Source organism: Chaetura pelagica, unplaced genomic scaffold (assembly GCF_000747805.2).
Source record: "Chaetura pelagica isolate M959 unplaced genomic scaffold, ChaPel_1.0 scaffold244, whole genome shotgun sequence".
NCBI lineage: Eukaryota > Metazoa > Chordata > Aves > Apodiformes > Apodidae > Chaetura > Chaetura pelagica.
The window spans coordinates 2,760,585-2,778,841 of record NW_009953719.1 but is presented as its reverse complement, the minus strand read 5'-3'; the positions used below and the strand labels follow the sequence as shown (position 1 = coordinate 2,778,841).

Genomic DNA, 18,257 nt, shown 5'->3' with positions numbered 1-18,257 from the left:
TCATAGATCTAAGAGCACAACTAGCCTTTTGGCTCATACACAGCTCTAGAAATCACAGCATCTGGATGCTTTAGCTGGTATAACAACTTTCACATTCAAAATCTTTTAAATAGTTTCTCTGCATATTTTTTTTTTTCATCAAAAATGTGGTGTTTTAAGGGTGAAGAACATGTTATCTTCTCTTCTCAGAAATACTGTGGAATTCCATTCAGTAATGAGCAGGATATTTTCAGCCTCTTGGCTCCAGGAAATGATGGCTGTGCACATCTAGTTTTTCATGGTTAATTTACAACTAGTCATAGATTCTTGAGTTACAGTCCCTTAAGGAAGGCTGATGATGACTGGCCAGTGTTGCTTTTGACATAAGGCTTCTCTGAATTATTTCACAGATACAAGAATGTAGAAAAATATCTGATCTTCGTTCCAACATAGGCAATGACAAATAATTCATTTGTACTTTTGATAAAAAGAAGCTGTCAGTATTCAACTACGATTTCTGTAAAAGTTGTCTCTCTCTTTTTACCTGAATTTGTGAAGCTACAACTTCACATCCCAGCCATCTGGTCCTGTTATATCTCTCAACAGGGAGTGAAATTCTTTTTTTGTGTAATATTTTCAGTGCCTGAGGATATTCCTTTTACATGATGGTATCCAAGTAATTTCTTAATGTTTTCGTTGGTAAATTAAACAGATGAATCTCATTTAATTTTTCTCTGTAGTTTTCCCATCATTTATTAATGTCAAGGCATTTATCTGGTCCCTTTACAATCTTTGGGTAGCTTTCCTCATCTGTGTATGACGGAAATTAACATAGTATTCCAGCAGCATACATATCAGCATCAGATAGAGAGGTAAGAGCCTTTATTCTTTCCCTTTTCAGTCTCCCTTTTTGGGTGCAGCATTATTTTAAGAGTTTGCTTTTAATATCTCATCCATTGAGATCATCTGACAGTTCTCTGATTACAGTGCAACAGGGTAACATTCTCCATTGTATAGCTGTGGCTTGTGGTCTTAATGCTTATGCTAATACAGATACATTACCTACTTGATGATTCAGATTGTTATGCCTTAATTACCTGACATTTGCATTATATTTCAGCTACCTAATTCTGGTGCCATTTTCAAAATTTTCTCACATACTATTTGATTAACTGCAGACCACTGATAAAAGTACCAAGTGTGATCTACCATGGTGCATGATGAAAAGAAATACTAAGCAGTTTTTCTTTTCTTAAAAATGTATTTTGAATATCTTGAAAACCATGTAAAGTGGCTGCTGTTTTAATTGTTTGCATCTTGCTGCTTTTTTATTTAAATATTTTCAGGTAGAAGACCTTTTCTCTAAAGAAGTGTTCAGTATTTTCATGTTATTTAATAGAATCTCAGTGAGTTTCTTCAATTTCATCAGTACTCAGTGAATTTTAATTTCAGTTTTTAAAAATCAACTTGGACATGGCTGATTGACCACGAACCTATATTGACTTGCCTTAATTATTCCACCTCCTTTAAATCATTTAAATAAGCTTCATTATTTTTTTTTCATAATTTTGCTCATCACTAAGATCAGGTTGATAGGACTTCAGTAATCCAGCTTTTTTTTCCTTTTTTTTGGAAGACATATCCCGTGTTAGCCATTTTCTGTCTTTTTGGGGTTACATCATGTTCTAAAAGTCTTACGGACAATCAGTTACTTCTTCAGAAAACTCCTTAGTAAGTTGCTTAAAAAACCCCTGTGTGCAAGTTTTTCTGTTTTCCTAACAAAAAATGTATTGCTCTTGTAGTTGTGTTCAGCTGGCATCAGAATTATTTTTAAAATTGAAATCTTGTCATTGTCACTTGATATGTGCCACCTGGCAGGGTTTCTCTGAGGTATAGGACTTATTTTTCCTAAATCATGATTCCACCATTGACTTTCCTCTAGTCTGCATAAGAAATAAGTGTTTCCACAGTGAGTCCTTCTAAAAGAATTTATTAAAGTTACAAATGTAATTCTGGCTTTTGTGGCTCCAGGAGATGTGATTTCTTGAAACCTGCTTGACAAAGAGGACTGAGAATTGTGGATTTATTTGCAGTACATTCTGAATGCAAACATTTATATCCATGCTTACAGAAGATGGGTTTGTGGTTCCAATTCTCATGTGGCAAAAATAGCATAAGACCAGCAGTATCTTAATTTTTAAACCTTTTCCCCATTGTTTTAGCATGTAGGCACTGGAAAACCTTTGTCTTCCTCCTGTGTCATGCCCAGGATGATTAATTTCTCCAGGAGTACTCAGTTTAGAAAGAAAGCACAGTCTTCAACAAAGCTTCTGATTTTCTCTCAGTTTAGTAGTTCCACGGGTCAGGTAACAAGAAGGCCAATTGGCTGCTGGAGTTCATGCAGCCATTCAGTAGGTCAGCAAATATTATAACAGAGAAACCTGATGAGCCTGAATATTAACCTAGCTCCCACTGCTTCCATAATAGTTTTCCCTTTGTTTTTAAATCCCACTCACCTTAATGCAAGCAGAAAGCATCAGAGAGGCATGATAGTTCAGAAGTGGCAGCATCCAATCTAAAACTCTATCACAGCCTCTGATTTCCCAGGGGGTAAGCCAGTTGTGTTAGGAATTTTAAAGGCAGCTGCCCCAGCAAAGGGAGGAAAGGACTGTCAGTGGGCCGGTGCCTGACAGCTCAGTCATGTGTCAAACCTACGGTGAGGAGCAGTTTGTCTTTTTCACTAAGGCATGGGGTGATGCTTGGCTGGGGTGGGAGATTTCCCCCGTGACTCTGTCATGCAGGGCCTCCCCAAGCCCTGTTTTCCCCACCTGAAAGGTGGAAGATAGGACACTGGCAGGGATATTGACTCATTTTATTAAGTATTCATGATTTGCTGATCAAAAGTGTAATTGAGGAAATGCACATTACAATCTGTAGTTTGTACTCATTGGTTTGTGAAAGTAACATTTCTCCTGTTTTGGACATGCTGTTATATTAAGTTGCTTTTAAGCTTCTGATTTTGCTGTAACAGATACATAAGATCTCCTGACTTCTTGAGATGTTTGTTTTGGTCAGGTCCTACACTAGCCTGAGTGCCCAGTGCAGCCATCATTAATGACAGTAATGCTGCTGACCATTGTAACATGAGGAATTAGCATATTTAAACCCTGCTGATGGAGTTACTTTTTTTCTGCAGTATTTCCTTGTTCAGCTTTTGACATGTAACATGACCTTGCATGATGCCTCATGTTCTTTTTGATTGAAGATGCACAATCTCCTTTGCATTTTTTTGACCAAGAATGCTTATATGTTAATGAGCATTTGAATATGCACCACGTGTATTTAAAGATGAGAACACAACATTTTTTCCAGATACAGCATGGAACACAGCACCTGAGAATGTGGGAGGGAGGTTGTTTGTAATTTAATCCTGGTAAACTAATCTCAAAAATAAACTGAACGACAGTGGGCCAAGCAATCCTCAACTTTGTCCCTTCAGCTTTTCTTGAGTTGCGAATTATTTGTGCAACTATCCATAGCGTTCACTTAAGGAGGCAGCAGTTGCTTCGTAAAAGCTGCTAGTTGATTGAAAACGATATTTACACATTAAGTCACCCTTACTAAGTGTGCCTGAAGGAGAATGTGTGCATAGTCTCTTCATGATCCTAGTGCTGCTAGAATAATAAAAAGTATCATAAAGTTTGCTGAAATAAACATGATTTAGGAACCAGAGCTTCATTTTGTTGTTGTTCTTGTTGTTTTGGGGTTTTTTGTTTGTTTGGGGTTTTTTGTGTTTTGGTTTGTTTGTTTTATTATTTGGGGTTTTTTTGGGGGGTGTTGTTCGTTGTTTTGGAGGTTTTTTTTGTTTGGGTTTTATTCGGGTTTGGGGGGGGGGGGTGGGGTTGTTGTTTTTTGGGGTTTTGGTTGGTTTTTTTTGTTTGTTTGTTGTTGTTTCAAAAGAACAGGTCCCTTCCTGGGTCATTAGAAGTCAGTAGCAAAGCTATGATTGATGTCATTTAGGAGCAGCAACAGTGGTAGTTTGCTTTAGACTGATGATAAAGACATTGTCATCTACTCGATAGTACTACTTATAAGAGTGTTAACAGCAAAAAGCAATTCCAAAGTGAAAAACGAAGTCTGAGTGCCTAGATGGAGCACTGTTTGGATCAGATGGAAGATCTTAGATGAAAAGTCCTTCCCTCCACCAGGAATTTGCCATCCTTGGCACTGAAAAGGGATAGGGGAAGGTTAAAAATAAAGTAGTGGAGCAAACAGACCAGAAGGAAGCACAGTATTTCAGCTTCTCTGGTAGGAGAAGAGGAATAAAGCTTAGGGCAGGCAAGCTGTCACACTCTTAGAGAAACAGAATGCAGAAGTGGATGGAAAGGGTTTAGTTGAGGTTTATTTATGTATAAAAAGAGTATTATGTCCATTCCTTTTAAAAATGAATGCAAACATAGCCAGAGTGAGCGATTAAGATGGTCACTTGTTTCTGCCCACATCCTCTGAATTTTAAAGGCAAGTCATTTAATAGAATCACAAACAAGGAAAGTGTTGTGGGTGTAGGAGACCCAAGAGGTGGTTAAGGAACAGAAAAGATGAGATGGAGAAAACAGACAAGTTCAGTAAATGTCTTGACAGGTGCTGGTAGATTCACACTCAGCAGATACAAGAATAAATTTAAAGTTTCACATAATAGGAGAGTTGCTTGAAGACTTAGAATTGGTTTTTTCTGAGATTTGCTTCACTTGGGTTGGACAAAAAGCTGCTTTGTTGCTGTGTGATATTCTTAAGGACTGTGGAGTCAATATTTTTGAGTTTGTTTAGCAGCAGACTGCAGGAGAACAAAGCATAGCAACTTCTTTTTGCTGAAAAATGCTGTGGAATTGTTGTATTATTTTGATAAAGTTTTACAGAATGCTACCTGAAGACCACTGGGTGAACCAAACCTTCAGCCGTGTCTTTTGATCTGATGAGTACCAAAATAATTATGTTCCCAAAGGATTTTATGCTAATAATAACAAGGACAACCAGAGGAGAAATATTTATCCCTCAGCAGTGCCTCATTTTGCAGGGCTGATCAAAGTGGGAACAAGTCACTTCCTGTTTTGTATAGGGGTTGTCCTCTGAAGATGCAGTAGCAGCTTTGAATTATTGCTAGTTGAAAAGCATTCGTATTTGAGAGCAACCAAACAAGTTGACTCCTTGGAGACCTCCCTTGCTCAGGTCTCTGCAATTAGGTCTGATTTGGAAATGACAGGTTGAGAACTGCACATCCAGATTGGGTTTGGGTCCTGCACAGAGATAGATGTCAGAATTTCTGCCTTGCCTTTTCTTCTTTCCTCACTTGTTCACTTGCTAACCATGGCATGAAGGAACAGAGATCCCTATTATTTGTTCAGCTGGTCCTACTTTTAATAAGTTTCCATATCTTTTTCTAGTTATGACAATGGTGAATTGTACTCCTCTAAGCATCTTTGATGAAAAACTAAACAGGGCTATCTGGGACAAAAATGCAGTTTCAGCAAAAGTAGGGACTTTTCAAGATGATTTTGTTCTTTCCACTAATCTGAGAAACAATAGTGGTTTTACACATGACTGATTCACATCACTTACTTCCTAATATATCTATCAAGTAGATTTTCATTTGTGATGACATTTCTTCTGTTTTCTTCTAGATGCGAAGAGTTTGGCTGAAATGCTTATGAGGTAAGAACAGATTTAATGTTTTTAAGTTGAAAAATGTTTGTGAAATATGGCATCATGTTTTAAGATCATTACAGGTACAAGTGAAGAAGTAAACCTTCTATTTCTAAATATTGTTTCAAATCATACTATTTAATTGTTTGTAAGAATTAGGACATACAAATGGTTAGAAATTGAAGAAAAAAGACAATCTGTGGACAGTATGTGTGAGGCAATACAGTGGTAAAAAACTGAGAACTCTTGAAACTATTTAGGTCTGTTTTGTTTGGACATTTTTCCTGTTCAGAAAAACATTTTCATAATATGCACCAAAGTAATTGCCCTTCAGAGATCATCTGACTGAAGTTAGTAAGTGCCTCAATGTGAATATCTCTAAACCTTACAGTTATATTTATGTAATTCACTATTGCTAGCTGCTTATACCCAAAGGTACAGAAGACCAGGTAAATCCATTTATTATTTTTCAATTCTGTTCCATCAGCTCAGCATCCAGAAATCTAATTCAGCTGTTGAATTGCAGCAGACTGACTATTCCAGCACCACAATTCTTTCAAAGATGGAAATTTCTTATCTTCAATGTTTATTGTTTTGTCTGGGGAAAATATTGAACTTTAAAACTGCTGCATATATTTGAGAATGTGATTACCAAGGGATTGTTTGTAAATTCAAATGAGTTTTGGTTTGCTAGAAAATCTTTTTATTTTTAACCAACAAATTTGAGAATGTCATGGATATTTTTACCAAATGAACCATACTCTGAAGTTCCTCACCCATGGTGAACTTCACCTCCTATTTAAGAATATACTTACCATAGACATGCTGACAGATGGTTTTAGTGTAAGCTCAGCTCTACTCCATCAGTCTGCAAAGCCACCTGAATAGTTCCACTGATGTTAACAAGACTGGTCATGCAGGCCAGGTCATACCCTTCCTATCTGTCAGTTAGAAACCCCTGCTAGCAGCAGATTGCAGGTTTAGGCAGCTTCAGGAAGATACGCTCTGATATTTTTCAATGTCATAGAAAACAACATAGATCAGCATATGCAGAAAGTCCATTCAGCAAAGACTGGCTGAATGTCCTCAATGAAGGTATTCAGGCCTGGTGACAACCACACATAACACCTCTGCAAAACTGGTAAACCTCTGCCTTAACCCTTGTTAGCTTCAGTAGTCTAGTTGCTGCCTCTGCAAGGCCATTTCAAAGTCTTAGAAAGCTTTAGCAAATTGCCAGCATAACTGGCCAGTGTTGACCCATTTTTTTTCCTCTGCTAAAGCTGACCTGCACATTTAAGAATATCTTTTGCCCTCCTTACCTGATGCACTCAGAGAGCAGTCACTTCCCTTCCAAGCCTTTAGTTCAGAGCTGCTTTTCTAAGTAACTCTGCAGCCACTGTTTCTTTTTTTGCATTTTCCTTTCACCAGCATTGAAATATGATCATCAAGTCAGTTTCTCCCATCTCATTTATGAAGAAATAATATTGTTTTATTAAATAGTAATATTTTGTATTTCTCTTCTAAATGTGTGAAAAAAGGCAAATTACTATTAAAATAGGACGTTAGAGGAATTAGGTGATACAGGCCTACATTTGCAGATGCATCATAATCTGGACCTCACAAAACCATGCTGTTCTGGGGATCTTACTTTCTTCAGGCTTAATGTTCTGTCATTTGTGATAAATCTCTGAAATACCTCCAGCTGAAACCTGAGCTACCCACCATCACTAGATGTTCCTGAAGATTTAGCACGTTAATAATCAAAGGATAATAAGCCCTCTCCAGAGAAATAGTCACATGTTACAAAACTCCTGATATTTTTATATCTTTTATATTTCACCAAAATCTGCTATGATACAATATAAAGAAAGAGGACATGCCATGGGCTGTGTCTTGCTGTTCAAGTATCAGGCAGAGAACAGAAAAGATGTTTCCCTGCTTGGTAGAAAGGTGTGAGGAAAGGAGAGAGAGCTTTGTGTATCTTGCCCGTTGAGGAGATTTTTATGAGTGTGTGTATAGCAGACTAAGAATGGATCTTTAGTCTTTGCTTTGAAAGTCACTGGCTTTGGCTGTGTAAGTCAGATGTCTGGGGAGCAGAATAAGCCTCAGAAGTTAGCAGTGTAAAGGGAGCTGTACAGCTTGTGGCTGATACCTTAAACTTGCACATAAAAATTCCTGCAGCTGTACAGCTTTTTTATGTTTCTTTTGGGTGAAAGTGTCAGTCCAGCCAACTTCTTTGAAACAGTTCACTGTGAATCAGGATAGCGATCAACCGAGCTTTTGGATTTTGAAGGGAGAAACCCTGAATATTCTTCTGTAAGGCTGATTACTTACAAGATGTAGTTTTCCATGTGTTTTGCAACAAGCTTAGACATAATGAAACCATGAAGTCGCCTGATTTTCTGCCAAGGACCCAGAATTACTTTGGATTTGCAGAACACCATATTTAATCCCTTTACATAACTAGCTTGATAGGTTTAACTCTCTCCTGTGCATACAGATATTTTCAGGCACTCAAGGAAGTATTTTTTAATTAAAGAGCCAGGAAGATTATTTAATAACATTATTTATGTTAACTGTGCACACTTGTTCAAAATACCTTAAACACTTCCTCTGGAAAAAGGCCCATTTATCCACAGACTGTACATAAAAGCTATACTCAATCAGACCCAAAGGCCCACATGCCCAAGTATCTGTCTTTCATAGTGGCCAAAAACAGACACTTTGGTAGAGTAAAAGACTACAGCAAATGCATACTGACTCCTTCCCCAGAAAGGCTCTAGCAATTTGGATCTCAGAGGTTCATTGAACCAGAGCGAATGAATTGTTTTATACACAGATACGTATGAGGTCTCACAGGTACAGAATAGCCAAAGCACATGTTTAAGTTTGGGAATTTTATATCTGTAGGTTAAGGAAAATATAGATAGATAGTTTTCCTCCCTTTAAAGAATTGGACAGTTCATCCATCAGACTATTAAAATACTTTGATGCCTGAATTTTCCCAGGTTAGAAAATCCTTGGGCATCAAACACAATTGCAATCCTAAAATTCTTGCCTTGCTGCCAAGGTTTATTTTTTTTATAACCTGAAAGTTGAGCTAGAGTGGTCTGCAGAAAAATAAGTGAAAATTCCTTGATCCAGAAAGAGATAGCATGCTCATCAGCAGCAACCCTCTTGCTACTGCCAATTGCCCATTCTGTCTTTGGACACCCTATGTCACTGTGCTGCTACATACAGGAGAATTAATTAGACAAGTAAGGAGGAGAGAGATCACACAAAACAAGGCATAACTTCTGAGCATCAAAAGGAGTTTTCCTGAATACAGAGAGCCCTGGATTTCAATTCCATCTTCCACGTATTTTGCATAAAGCTATCCCTGGAGCCAAGAATGGGATACAGCGTTCTCTCTTGGCAGATGAGGGGTGTAACTGCAAACCTGGGGAACTGCCCTCCTGCTCCCTGTGGTCCAGACAATACTTTCTGTGAGGCTGAGTGCTTTACAGTGTGTCCTGGTTTGAATATAGAGCAGGAACATAGAGTGTTTGGACTGCAGAAGAGCTTCTAGCTCTCACTGCCATTCTGAGATCTGCATTTTCTGAGAACATGTCTGATTTGATCCCTTTGTCTCCTGTGTCCCTGGTGAGCAAAGGAGGGGTACAGTGATGTGTTTATTAGACTCCATATGTATTGTACAGATTATATATGTATCTGCACAGATTCTATTTTTATCTGATTGTATGTATCTTATAAACACTGGATTAGTGATTATTAGTTGAAATCGGAACTCAGAAATTCAGTTTCCTACTTTGTCACAGGTTTGGTATGTGATCTTAGACAAGGACAAAGTAGTGCAACTTTTTAAGAGCATGTATTCAAACATATTTGACATGCAGAAAATACATTAGTCTCTGATTCTCTTTAACATTTCAACATCTTATGTGGAAACCAATAGGAAATTGGCATCTAATCCATGTAGAGACTTTGCAGAAACCTTGAGAACATCAATATAAATTGTATCTTCATTTTAGGGTCCTAAATTGTCTTTTACAATTTATGTGCTTAGCAAGACACTGTGACTACTGTGCTGCACTTATTATAAATGAAGAAAAGTCTGGCAGGCCTTGGGTAGCTCTCCTGATCCTTTGCTTCCATGATGATTACATGAGGCACTAGTTGTAGGCTGTTGGAATGCATTCTAGCTGCCTGTCTGTACTCAAAGGCAACAGTACCAACCTAGCCACCCAGGTAAAGACATGCAGTTAGTTTGAGATGCATAGGTAGTGTTAATGCTGGGGACCACAAGAGCAGGGAAAGCCAGAAGGTAAGAATCAGAAAAGTGTACCTCTGTGCCTTGCAAATCTCACTCTTGGATTTGGAGCAGAATTATTGACCACATGACAAGGAAATTCCTCCTAAGGGGGACTCTAGGAGAACCTGCAAGCCTGCAATAGTTAGATCTTTCTTATGTGGAGACACAGGAGGAAGTTAAGTCAAATTGTCTAGAGATGTGGGCTTTAATCTCCTATGTAGAGGCCCACACTCACTGAAGAGGCCTCTTCATCCTCAAGCATCTTGATAGTCCTCTGCTGATTCCACTAACAACCATAATTAACTGCCAAAGAAGAATTAAACTGAGTGATCTACAGCTATTTTACACTAGAAAATGAGCCTCCACTTGGATTTTAAAGCTCTTTGAAGTGTGAATGCTTGGATCACACTATTGGCTGGTTTGTCTTAGTTTTCGTCATCCTCCCTGCACACAAAAGTATTTGGAAACATTTCCTCTTCTCCAAGGAGTAATTGCATCTAAAAGAGCAAAAAGTTCCTGAGTTTTTAGTGCGGTCTGAAGGTTTCTTGGTGCAAGCTCTGAGCTAGAAATCATTGTATCACTTAGTTTTACTATCCATTTTCATTTGCTTTCAGTAGACAGCTCATTTAAGAAGTAATTTTCTGGTACACAAACTCAAAATGAAATTGTTTAAATTTGCATTATGATAGAATAATTGTTTTATGTTCTTTTTTAGATTATTGCATCAATCAATTAGAAATAATCCATGAATGTAAACAAGATCTGCAATTTTAGTCTTGGAGCATCAGTGTGACTGAAAACTTTTATTTATTTCATGCAATTCATTAATGTTATCCCTGGTTATTAATTTGCTTTTGCAGTTATCAATTCTAGTAATATTTGGGATTTATCTAATGAAAAATAATGAAAAGTTAAAAAATAATTGGGCATTACTGAAGACATAATTTTTCTACCGACCTGTTTGATCAGCTGTGTGTTTCTTTGCTCGTACTCATAAGGAATGAAAGAAGAGGTCCCTCTTGCTAAGTGTTTCTACTGATTTCATTATATGACAATGCTTGAAGAAAACTATATATTAAATTTTCAGGAGATCCCTACTGATAATGAGTAGAACAAATCCCTCAGCACTATGTGTTCATCTAACTGCTTGTCATGTACAATAAATTAATTCCATGCACTTGTTCCAAAGAGAGGAAAATAAGATGTATGACTATTTTGCTGGTTATGACAATATTATTTTTTGTTTGAGCTGGACAGATTTTAAAAGATCAAGTTTGCAAGTATCTTTTCATTTCAGCTGAATGTTACTGTGTTTTCTTCTCCTTTGTTTTTAGCAAGAACACCAGGACATCAGATACACTCAATAAGCAGCAGCAAACACTGAGGATGCACATAGACATTCCCAGAGCACAGCTTCTGATTGAAGAGAGGGACACGATGGAGACCATTGGTAAGCTCTTGTTAGGCTTGTTTTCAGTGGTTAGTGTAACAGGCACTTTAGGTGGACTCCTTTTACCCCAGACCTTTTCCCCACTGCACACATGAAGAAAAAAGACCTACCTGGTAATTTGCCCCATCTGAAAATGGAACTGAATTTTTTTTCTCCCCTTTGAGTAATTTTTGATTTCACGTAATCTCAGTACAGTATTTGAAACAGAGCAGGACATTAGGAAAGTTAAACTGGTGGAAAGAGCTGCTTGAAGAAAATGTAGATAGAGTGGCAGTTCTATGATTTTAATTTTATTTCAATTTTGGCTTTGACTAGACAGTTGGATCAATGACATTACTTACCAGGAAAATGAAATTCTGAAACAACAATTATCAGTATTTAAAGATTTGCAACAGCCGACTTCTAAAACTTATACATTGTATATTGCATCCACCCATTCATAGCAAATGATATCTCCACATTTTGATCATTTTTCAGCTTGTGTGTATCTATGCAAAATTCAAATCTGAACTGTTTCACACAAGAGAAAACAGGGTTTCTCCTGTGGCTGGCACATACCTGTAGTGTCACAAAAACCAGAATTGTTTGGTGTTGTGGGTTTTTTTTCCTAATGATTTAAACTAAAGTTATCTGAAATCTCAACGAGTGAGAATACAACCTAATTTTGTGACTGTGTGAGTACACACTATGGTGAGACCTTCCAGAATGACTGATCATATTAGACTTTTTTTGATCAAAATCTGTGAAGAAGATGCTTGTGGTGGCTGAAAAGGTAATAGCATCCCTGGGATGGTGAGGAAAGCTCTGTATGCTGGGGGCAGCATATCTGCCTCTCCTGTTCATGCCCACAGTGAGGAAGGACAAGCTGCTTTAACCCCACACCCTGTCACACTGCTGTCAGCCTGGCATGGAGGAGGGTGGCCTCAGGGGACATTTCACAATTTTTGCTGCAAATTTGGAAAGGAGACCTGTGCTTCACCTGAAGTTCAGACTTTTTAAAATCCATATTTGTGCTTCCCAAAGTTTGCCTCTGTGTTGCCTGGCTTCATCCTAAAGACAGTTTTTCCTTTTGAGCAATGAAGGGTTATAGTGGAAATACCATTAGTTCCTTAACTGTAGCAATACGATCAGTGCCTTGGTACTAGCCAGCTCTCCACAAAGCACTGAGAATAAGCAAGGACTTTGGCAGTCTTTGACACAGTTTACTGCCAAGAGGCTTTATTCCCAACCTGAATAAGAGCTCATCTTTTGCCAGAGTAATTTGATTTCATAATGCTCATTCTATTTATGGCCTTCTTTGGGTAAAAAATGCTCGTTATGTTATTGTGCAGAACTGTTTGCCTTAATGGTGTGTTGTCAAGTTAAAAAAAAACCCACAACATGAATGTTTAGAAGAAGCAGATCAACCTCTGCTGACAAGCAAATGCACAGAAGCTCCTTTGCTGCCAGTCCTCCTAGAAATGATATTACAAAGCTATGCAGCATAGCATAGTATAGCATAGCAGGAACTTCTTGTGGCTTTTATTGCTATTATGAATGGATAAACAGACCATAATTAATGCAAAAGAAAGTCCGATAACATGCAAATAATTGTTCTGTAAACACAAAGTCAGTGGAAGATTTATTGCCCTTAAACCATCCATGATCAAGTGAGCAGATATTTGGAGATAAAGAAGTGCAATGCAGAGATCACAACTGTAGGAAAAAAAAAAAAAAAAGTAATAATAATAATAATAATAAGCACTGGCTTTCTGCAGGGATCAAGGTCTGTGTAGAAATTTTGGGATTATATATCCAACCCTATAGGGAAGCAATAATCAGACAGCAATACAGATCAGTGCTCACCTTTTTCTTCCAGTCCATCCCAAGGTCAGGCATCACCTAAGAATTGTCTTGGGTCGTGGCCCATGGTCTGCAATGCTCTGTCTCTGGAGAAAAAGCTGACTGGTAGAGGGTTAGTTAGCAACATTACCTAACAGCCTCTTTTTGGGAAGATGTGGGTGATTTCACTGAGGATATTAATAATTATAATAATAATAAAAAAATAAAGTGAATATGTTGTTGAAAAGCTCAGTTGAGCTGTCTGAAAATGAAGAGGGAGAGGGCAATGTTCAGAAGATGGGAAAGATTTACGGCCAAAAATAATTACACATAAATTAGCTTTTTGAAGGCTGCTTAATAGTCTATCTTAGCTGCACATCTCTCAGGTGAAATCGCAAAGACAGACTTGAAAATTACACTTATTCTTCAATTTCTTATGAACCTTGCAGGAGTTTAAACCCAGAAGCTCCCAAGCTGTGGCACGTACTTCAAGGCCATCTTCAGTCCTGCAAAGGACAGGGAGCTGCTGCTATCTGGAGACTTGCTGTAAAGCCCTTAGGAAGGCAAACCCAAAATTGTGACTCATTATCTGATGGTTTATTTTACTTACAGATGACAGATCTACAGTTCTGCTCACTGATGCTGACTTTGGAGAGACGTCTAAACAGAAGTCACTGACTGTCACCCACACGGTACATTACCAGTCTGTATCACAAGCTACAGGACCACTGGTGGATGTTTCTGATGCACGGCCAGGAACAAGTAAGCATATAGGAGAACATGTTATCTGGAGAGGAGAAAGCTATAAGAAAAAGATTACTGTGCTTCTGCATTTATATCCTCATGGTTTTTTTTCCTTCAATATAAAAGTTGAGAGAAATGGGCAGAGAACATTTCAGCAGAGAACATTTCTTCTACAATTGCATTTAGTGATTCAATGTGGTAAAAAGTGCACATACGTCTGAAATGTACGTGTAATTTGAAATAATTCATAGCTGGCTTCCATTAAACCAAATGCCTGCTAGATTTTAATTTCTAGAATTTATTGGGTAAATTAGCTTAATGGCTTATAGAGTTTAACGTATTTTTTTTTTCTTGGTGATCAGTCTTTATTGTATTTCAAAATACATCTTCCCTCCTTACCTCTCAATCAGGCAAGAAATACATTTCTCACTATTGATTTTCTGAAAATGTTGTATTTCCAGTTTTAGTTATTATGGCAAATTACTTTTCCCAGATACATTCATGCTGAGCTATTCTTCTTATTAAAATACTATCATAAATTAGTAGACTGCTGCAATCCATTGTTCTTATTTCTCACATGAATGTGTTCTGTATTTATGTAAATAGAAAAGAATATCACTAGACTGAAGAAATACTTCTGAGTTAGGAACATTACCAAAGTATAGTTCACTAGCAGCATGAAATTTCTTAAATCTCTTGGATTATTTCTATTCCCTGACCATCTCAGAATTTGTTTACTTGGTGTATTTGGTGAACATAAATGCTGAAATCCACCTCGGTCTTTACAAATAAGAGGTGTTCTAGTCCTGACCTTGCTGCTTTTCTGACTGACAATTTTAAGATATGGTTACTTATTTATTGAGGACTAGATTAGTACCACCATTTTTCATCTATGGAGAGTCACAGCATTTGAATTAAGAGCCAAGATACAATATTTGTTTTCTTTCTGGTACCACCCTTGTCTCACTCCTTTGCTTCACATATATGCTGTCTAGCCTGCTCACTAAGAGCAAAAATGTCATCAGCTGGTTTTTATTATGTTGACAGATAAAGATCATCTGAGTAAAAAATGGACTCTCCATTGTTTTGCAGTCCTGCCTTTTAAAATAAGGAAAGAGGCACCATTCCAAAACTGCCTACCTGTATCATTCCACAGCACTTTATAGCACCAGCACCTTTCATACCTAATCTATTTTTTGTGTGCAGTTATGTGCTTCATTCAGGGGGAGACTTCATTCAAATTAAACTTGGATTTAACTCACATATACGAGTATGATCTGTGTCCAGCTTAGTTTTGGAAATAGAAATCCACCATTACTTTTATTATGGAGTAAAGATCGGGTTGCAGCATTGCACAGAGCTGGGTCAAAGATTTTAGATAGTGTTCTCTGGATTTAAGACACTAATACAGCATTGATGGAAGTAGGACTATGAGATTTTGTCTAGACCCACAGACTTCTCTGTGAAGTGGGGTGCAGTATCCAGCTAGGTGGCTCAGAGGTTATGGATCCTCCCATCTGAGCACACTCACACTCACTGATTGGCACTGATTGTAAGTCCCTTGCAGCACTTTTTAATTTGTTTTCTCAATATTTTGCATTTATTTTCAAAAGAGCTATGTTCCATGAGCCTTTGCCTTGTTCACCTCAGTTCTCTACAATTATATTTCAGCATATGACTGCGGAGCTGGCCTTAAAGCCGGGGCACCAGATGTGCACTGTTTTCCATCACATGGGCAGCTCTGAAGCTTGCTGCATCTGTGCTACAGAGTCTCTTATGCAGGCACAGCACAGCTGGTGCAGAGCTGCTGCTCAGCACATGCTCTGCAGGAAGAGCACTGATGTCCTGCATGCTGGCAGCAGGCTCTCCCACCTCCTTCAATTGTTGATGAAAGCCTACTGAGGCACAGGGTCAGAGAACAGTTGAGGTCGGAAGAGATCTCTGGGCACTGGATTGTCTGAGACCTAAAAGCAAGGTCAGCTAGAGCTGGTTGCTCAGGGTCATATTCAGATGACTTTTGAATATCTCCAAGGATGGAGATACCATCACCTCTCTGGAAAACCTGTGCCAGTGCTCAGCCCCCCTCATAGTAAAGTGTTTGCTGGTATTCAGAGGGAAGTTCCCATGCTTCACCTTTTGCCCACTGCCTCTGGTCCTGTCACTGTGCACCACTGAAAAGAGCCTGGCTCTATCCTCTTTGCACCTTCCCTTCAGGTACACATTGATGTGATTCCCCCTGAGCCTTCTCTTCTCCGGAACACGAAGTCCCCACCAAGAGTTTTCTCACCAGAGCTCCCCTTCTGTCCTTCATGTCTTGCACCGCAACAGGCATGAGGCTCACGGGCTCACTTCTGGCTACACGACAGTCACGTGCCAAATTTCCTCAGCGGGTACAAGCGGTGGTTTATCCTGACAGGCGGGTCACGTCGTGCCAAGTGTGTTTTTGGATGTTATCCATGTGAGGCAGTTGTGTGTTACACTACCAGGAGGCTCAGCTATCAGTGGTTCTGGGTTCATATTTTTCCACTGCTGTAGGGGAAAGACAGGAAGTAGGAGAAGGATCAGGCCATAGCTGGTGTTTGAAAGCAAATACCTTCTCTCTTTGAAGCAGCAGAATACAAATTCTTACTGAGAATGCTTAGGCAGCAGTAATGCTCTGTCATTATCTGGGTATTGTTTTTTTTCTTTAAATTGCTTCTGCTAAAGTCTCTTACCTCAAAGACTGACAACTTCACCATTTGAATGTGGAAGAACATTTGAATAGATTTGAATTTTTTCATTTCTAATACCCTTTCTCTCTATTGTTAGTGATATCCTTTCAGAAGCTTCAAAGATAAATCCTTCAGTGCTGATTTAGTCATTTTCTGTTTGCCACATAATGATTTTTCTATTCCACTTGCTTTGTTAGGGAGTACAAGCCTCACTTTTACAGAAGAACTATTTATTAACAAAATTAAGAAGGTCGGTTTTGGCAGATAATTTACTTTCACTCCTTTGGTGGCCATATTATCTCTAGAATAATGAAAAATAAAATTGCTGATCTTAAGCACAGAGCAGCTGATTTTTAAAGTTTAAGAAAACAGTCGAACCTTTATGAACCTGTTTCTACTTAGACTCTGATGGCACCATTACCTGTTATGTTTTATGTCTTGGCTGCTTGTTAAAAAAATAGGGAATCTGTAGCTGCTTAATAGCATAATACAGTAAAAGTAAAATGTCTAGAATAAGAAATTATATTACCACATTTCTGAGCACATGTTCACAAACTGAGAGCAGTTACCTGGTGTAGGTTGTTTCTGAGAGCACATCTCTGACAATTTACTTTACACTTTGCTTGAGGATGTGGTGTGAAATCCCCGACCAGATCTACTTGCCTTGTGCTCATATCTCAAAGTTGTTTTTTTACTGGAGAACTGCTTATGTTGGAGTAAAGGGATAATGAATGTGTCAATGGGAGATTGATAGGCCTCTCAGCTCTTCAGTTGCACCCATTTAAGAATGTATGGTTTCATTAGAAAGAAGGTATTCCAAAAAAGTATTAGCAGTTGGATAATGAACAGCACTTTCACTCTTCTTTTTTTCTTCCCATAAAGAATCTTCCTCATAATTTCAGTGGGCATCTCCTTCTGGCTGGGTTTGTTTCCTTAGCAATTCAAGAGCCTAATGGAAAAGTGCCTCTGTGTTATCCATCACAGATCCTACCACAAGGAGGAGTGCCAAAACCGGACCCACAGCGCGCAACCGCTATGCTAGTCAGTGGACCCTCAACAGACCTCACCCCACCATATCAGCTCATACCCTCACCACAGACTGGAGGCTGCCCACCCCCAGGCCAGCAGGTTCAGTGGACAAGGAGAGTGACAGCTACAGCGTCAGCCCCTCACAGGACACAGGTATGGGGCTTTCTGCAGGGACAGTAAACAGGACAGCACTAGTTGCAGTAACCTTCTTGGGCTTTGGTGAACTTCATTTGGTGCTTAGGTGTCATTATTTTTTCCTTGCTGGGGTGTTTTTCTGTAGGCTGTTTAAAAGCAGTGCCACAAAAGGATATAGTGCTAACGATAACAAAAGTTGTGCCCATGTTTTCTCATACCACACGCACACACTGGAGTCCTGTGAAAGGTACTGTGGTAAACTTTCCTATAACTGAAGCTCTTTGCTTCCTCTATCTGAAGCAAAAAGTAGGACAATATGCTGTGTGAACTGCCGTTGACCAGGAAGGGGCAGTATTAGCAACCAAGAACATGCCTG

The 18,257-nt window shown here is 38.6% G+C and overlaps 1 protein-coding gene across 1 annotated transcript in view; it reads left to right on the top strand.

Moving 5' to 3' along the window:
• Positions 1-18,257, top strand: part of DSCAM (Down syndrome cell adhesion molecule) — a 393,639-nt gene that overhangs the window by 353,165 nt on the left and 22,217 nt on the right. Inside the window, exons 27-30 of the mRNA XM_010000447.1 lie at positions 5,658-5,688; positions 11,326-11,441; positions 13,875-14,024; positions 17,702-17,899. Coding sequence (XP_009998749.1) covers positions 5,658-5,688; positions 11,326-11,441; positions 13,875-14,024; positions 17,702-17,899 — 495 coding nt within the window. The remainder of the gene's footprint in view (positions 1-5,657; positions 5,689-11,325; positions 11,442-13,874; positions 14,025-17,701; positions 17,900-18,257) is intronic.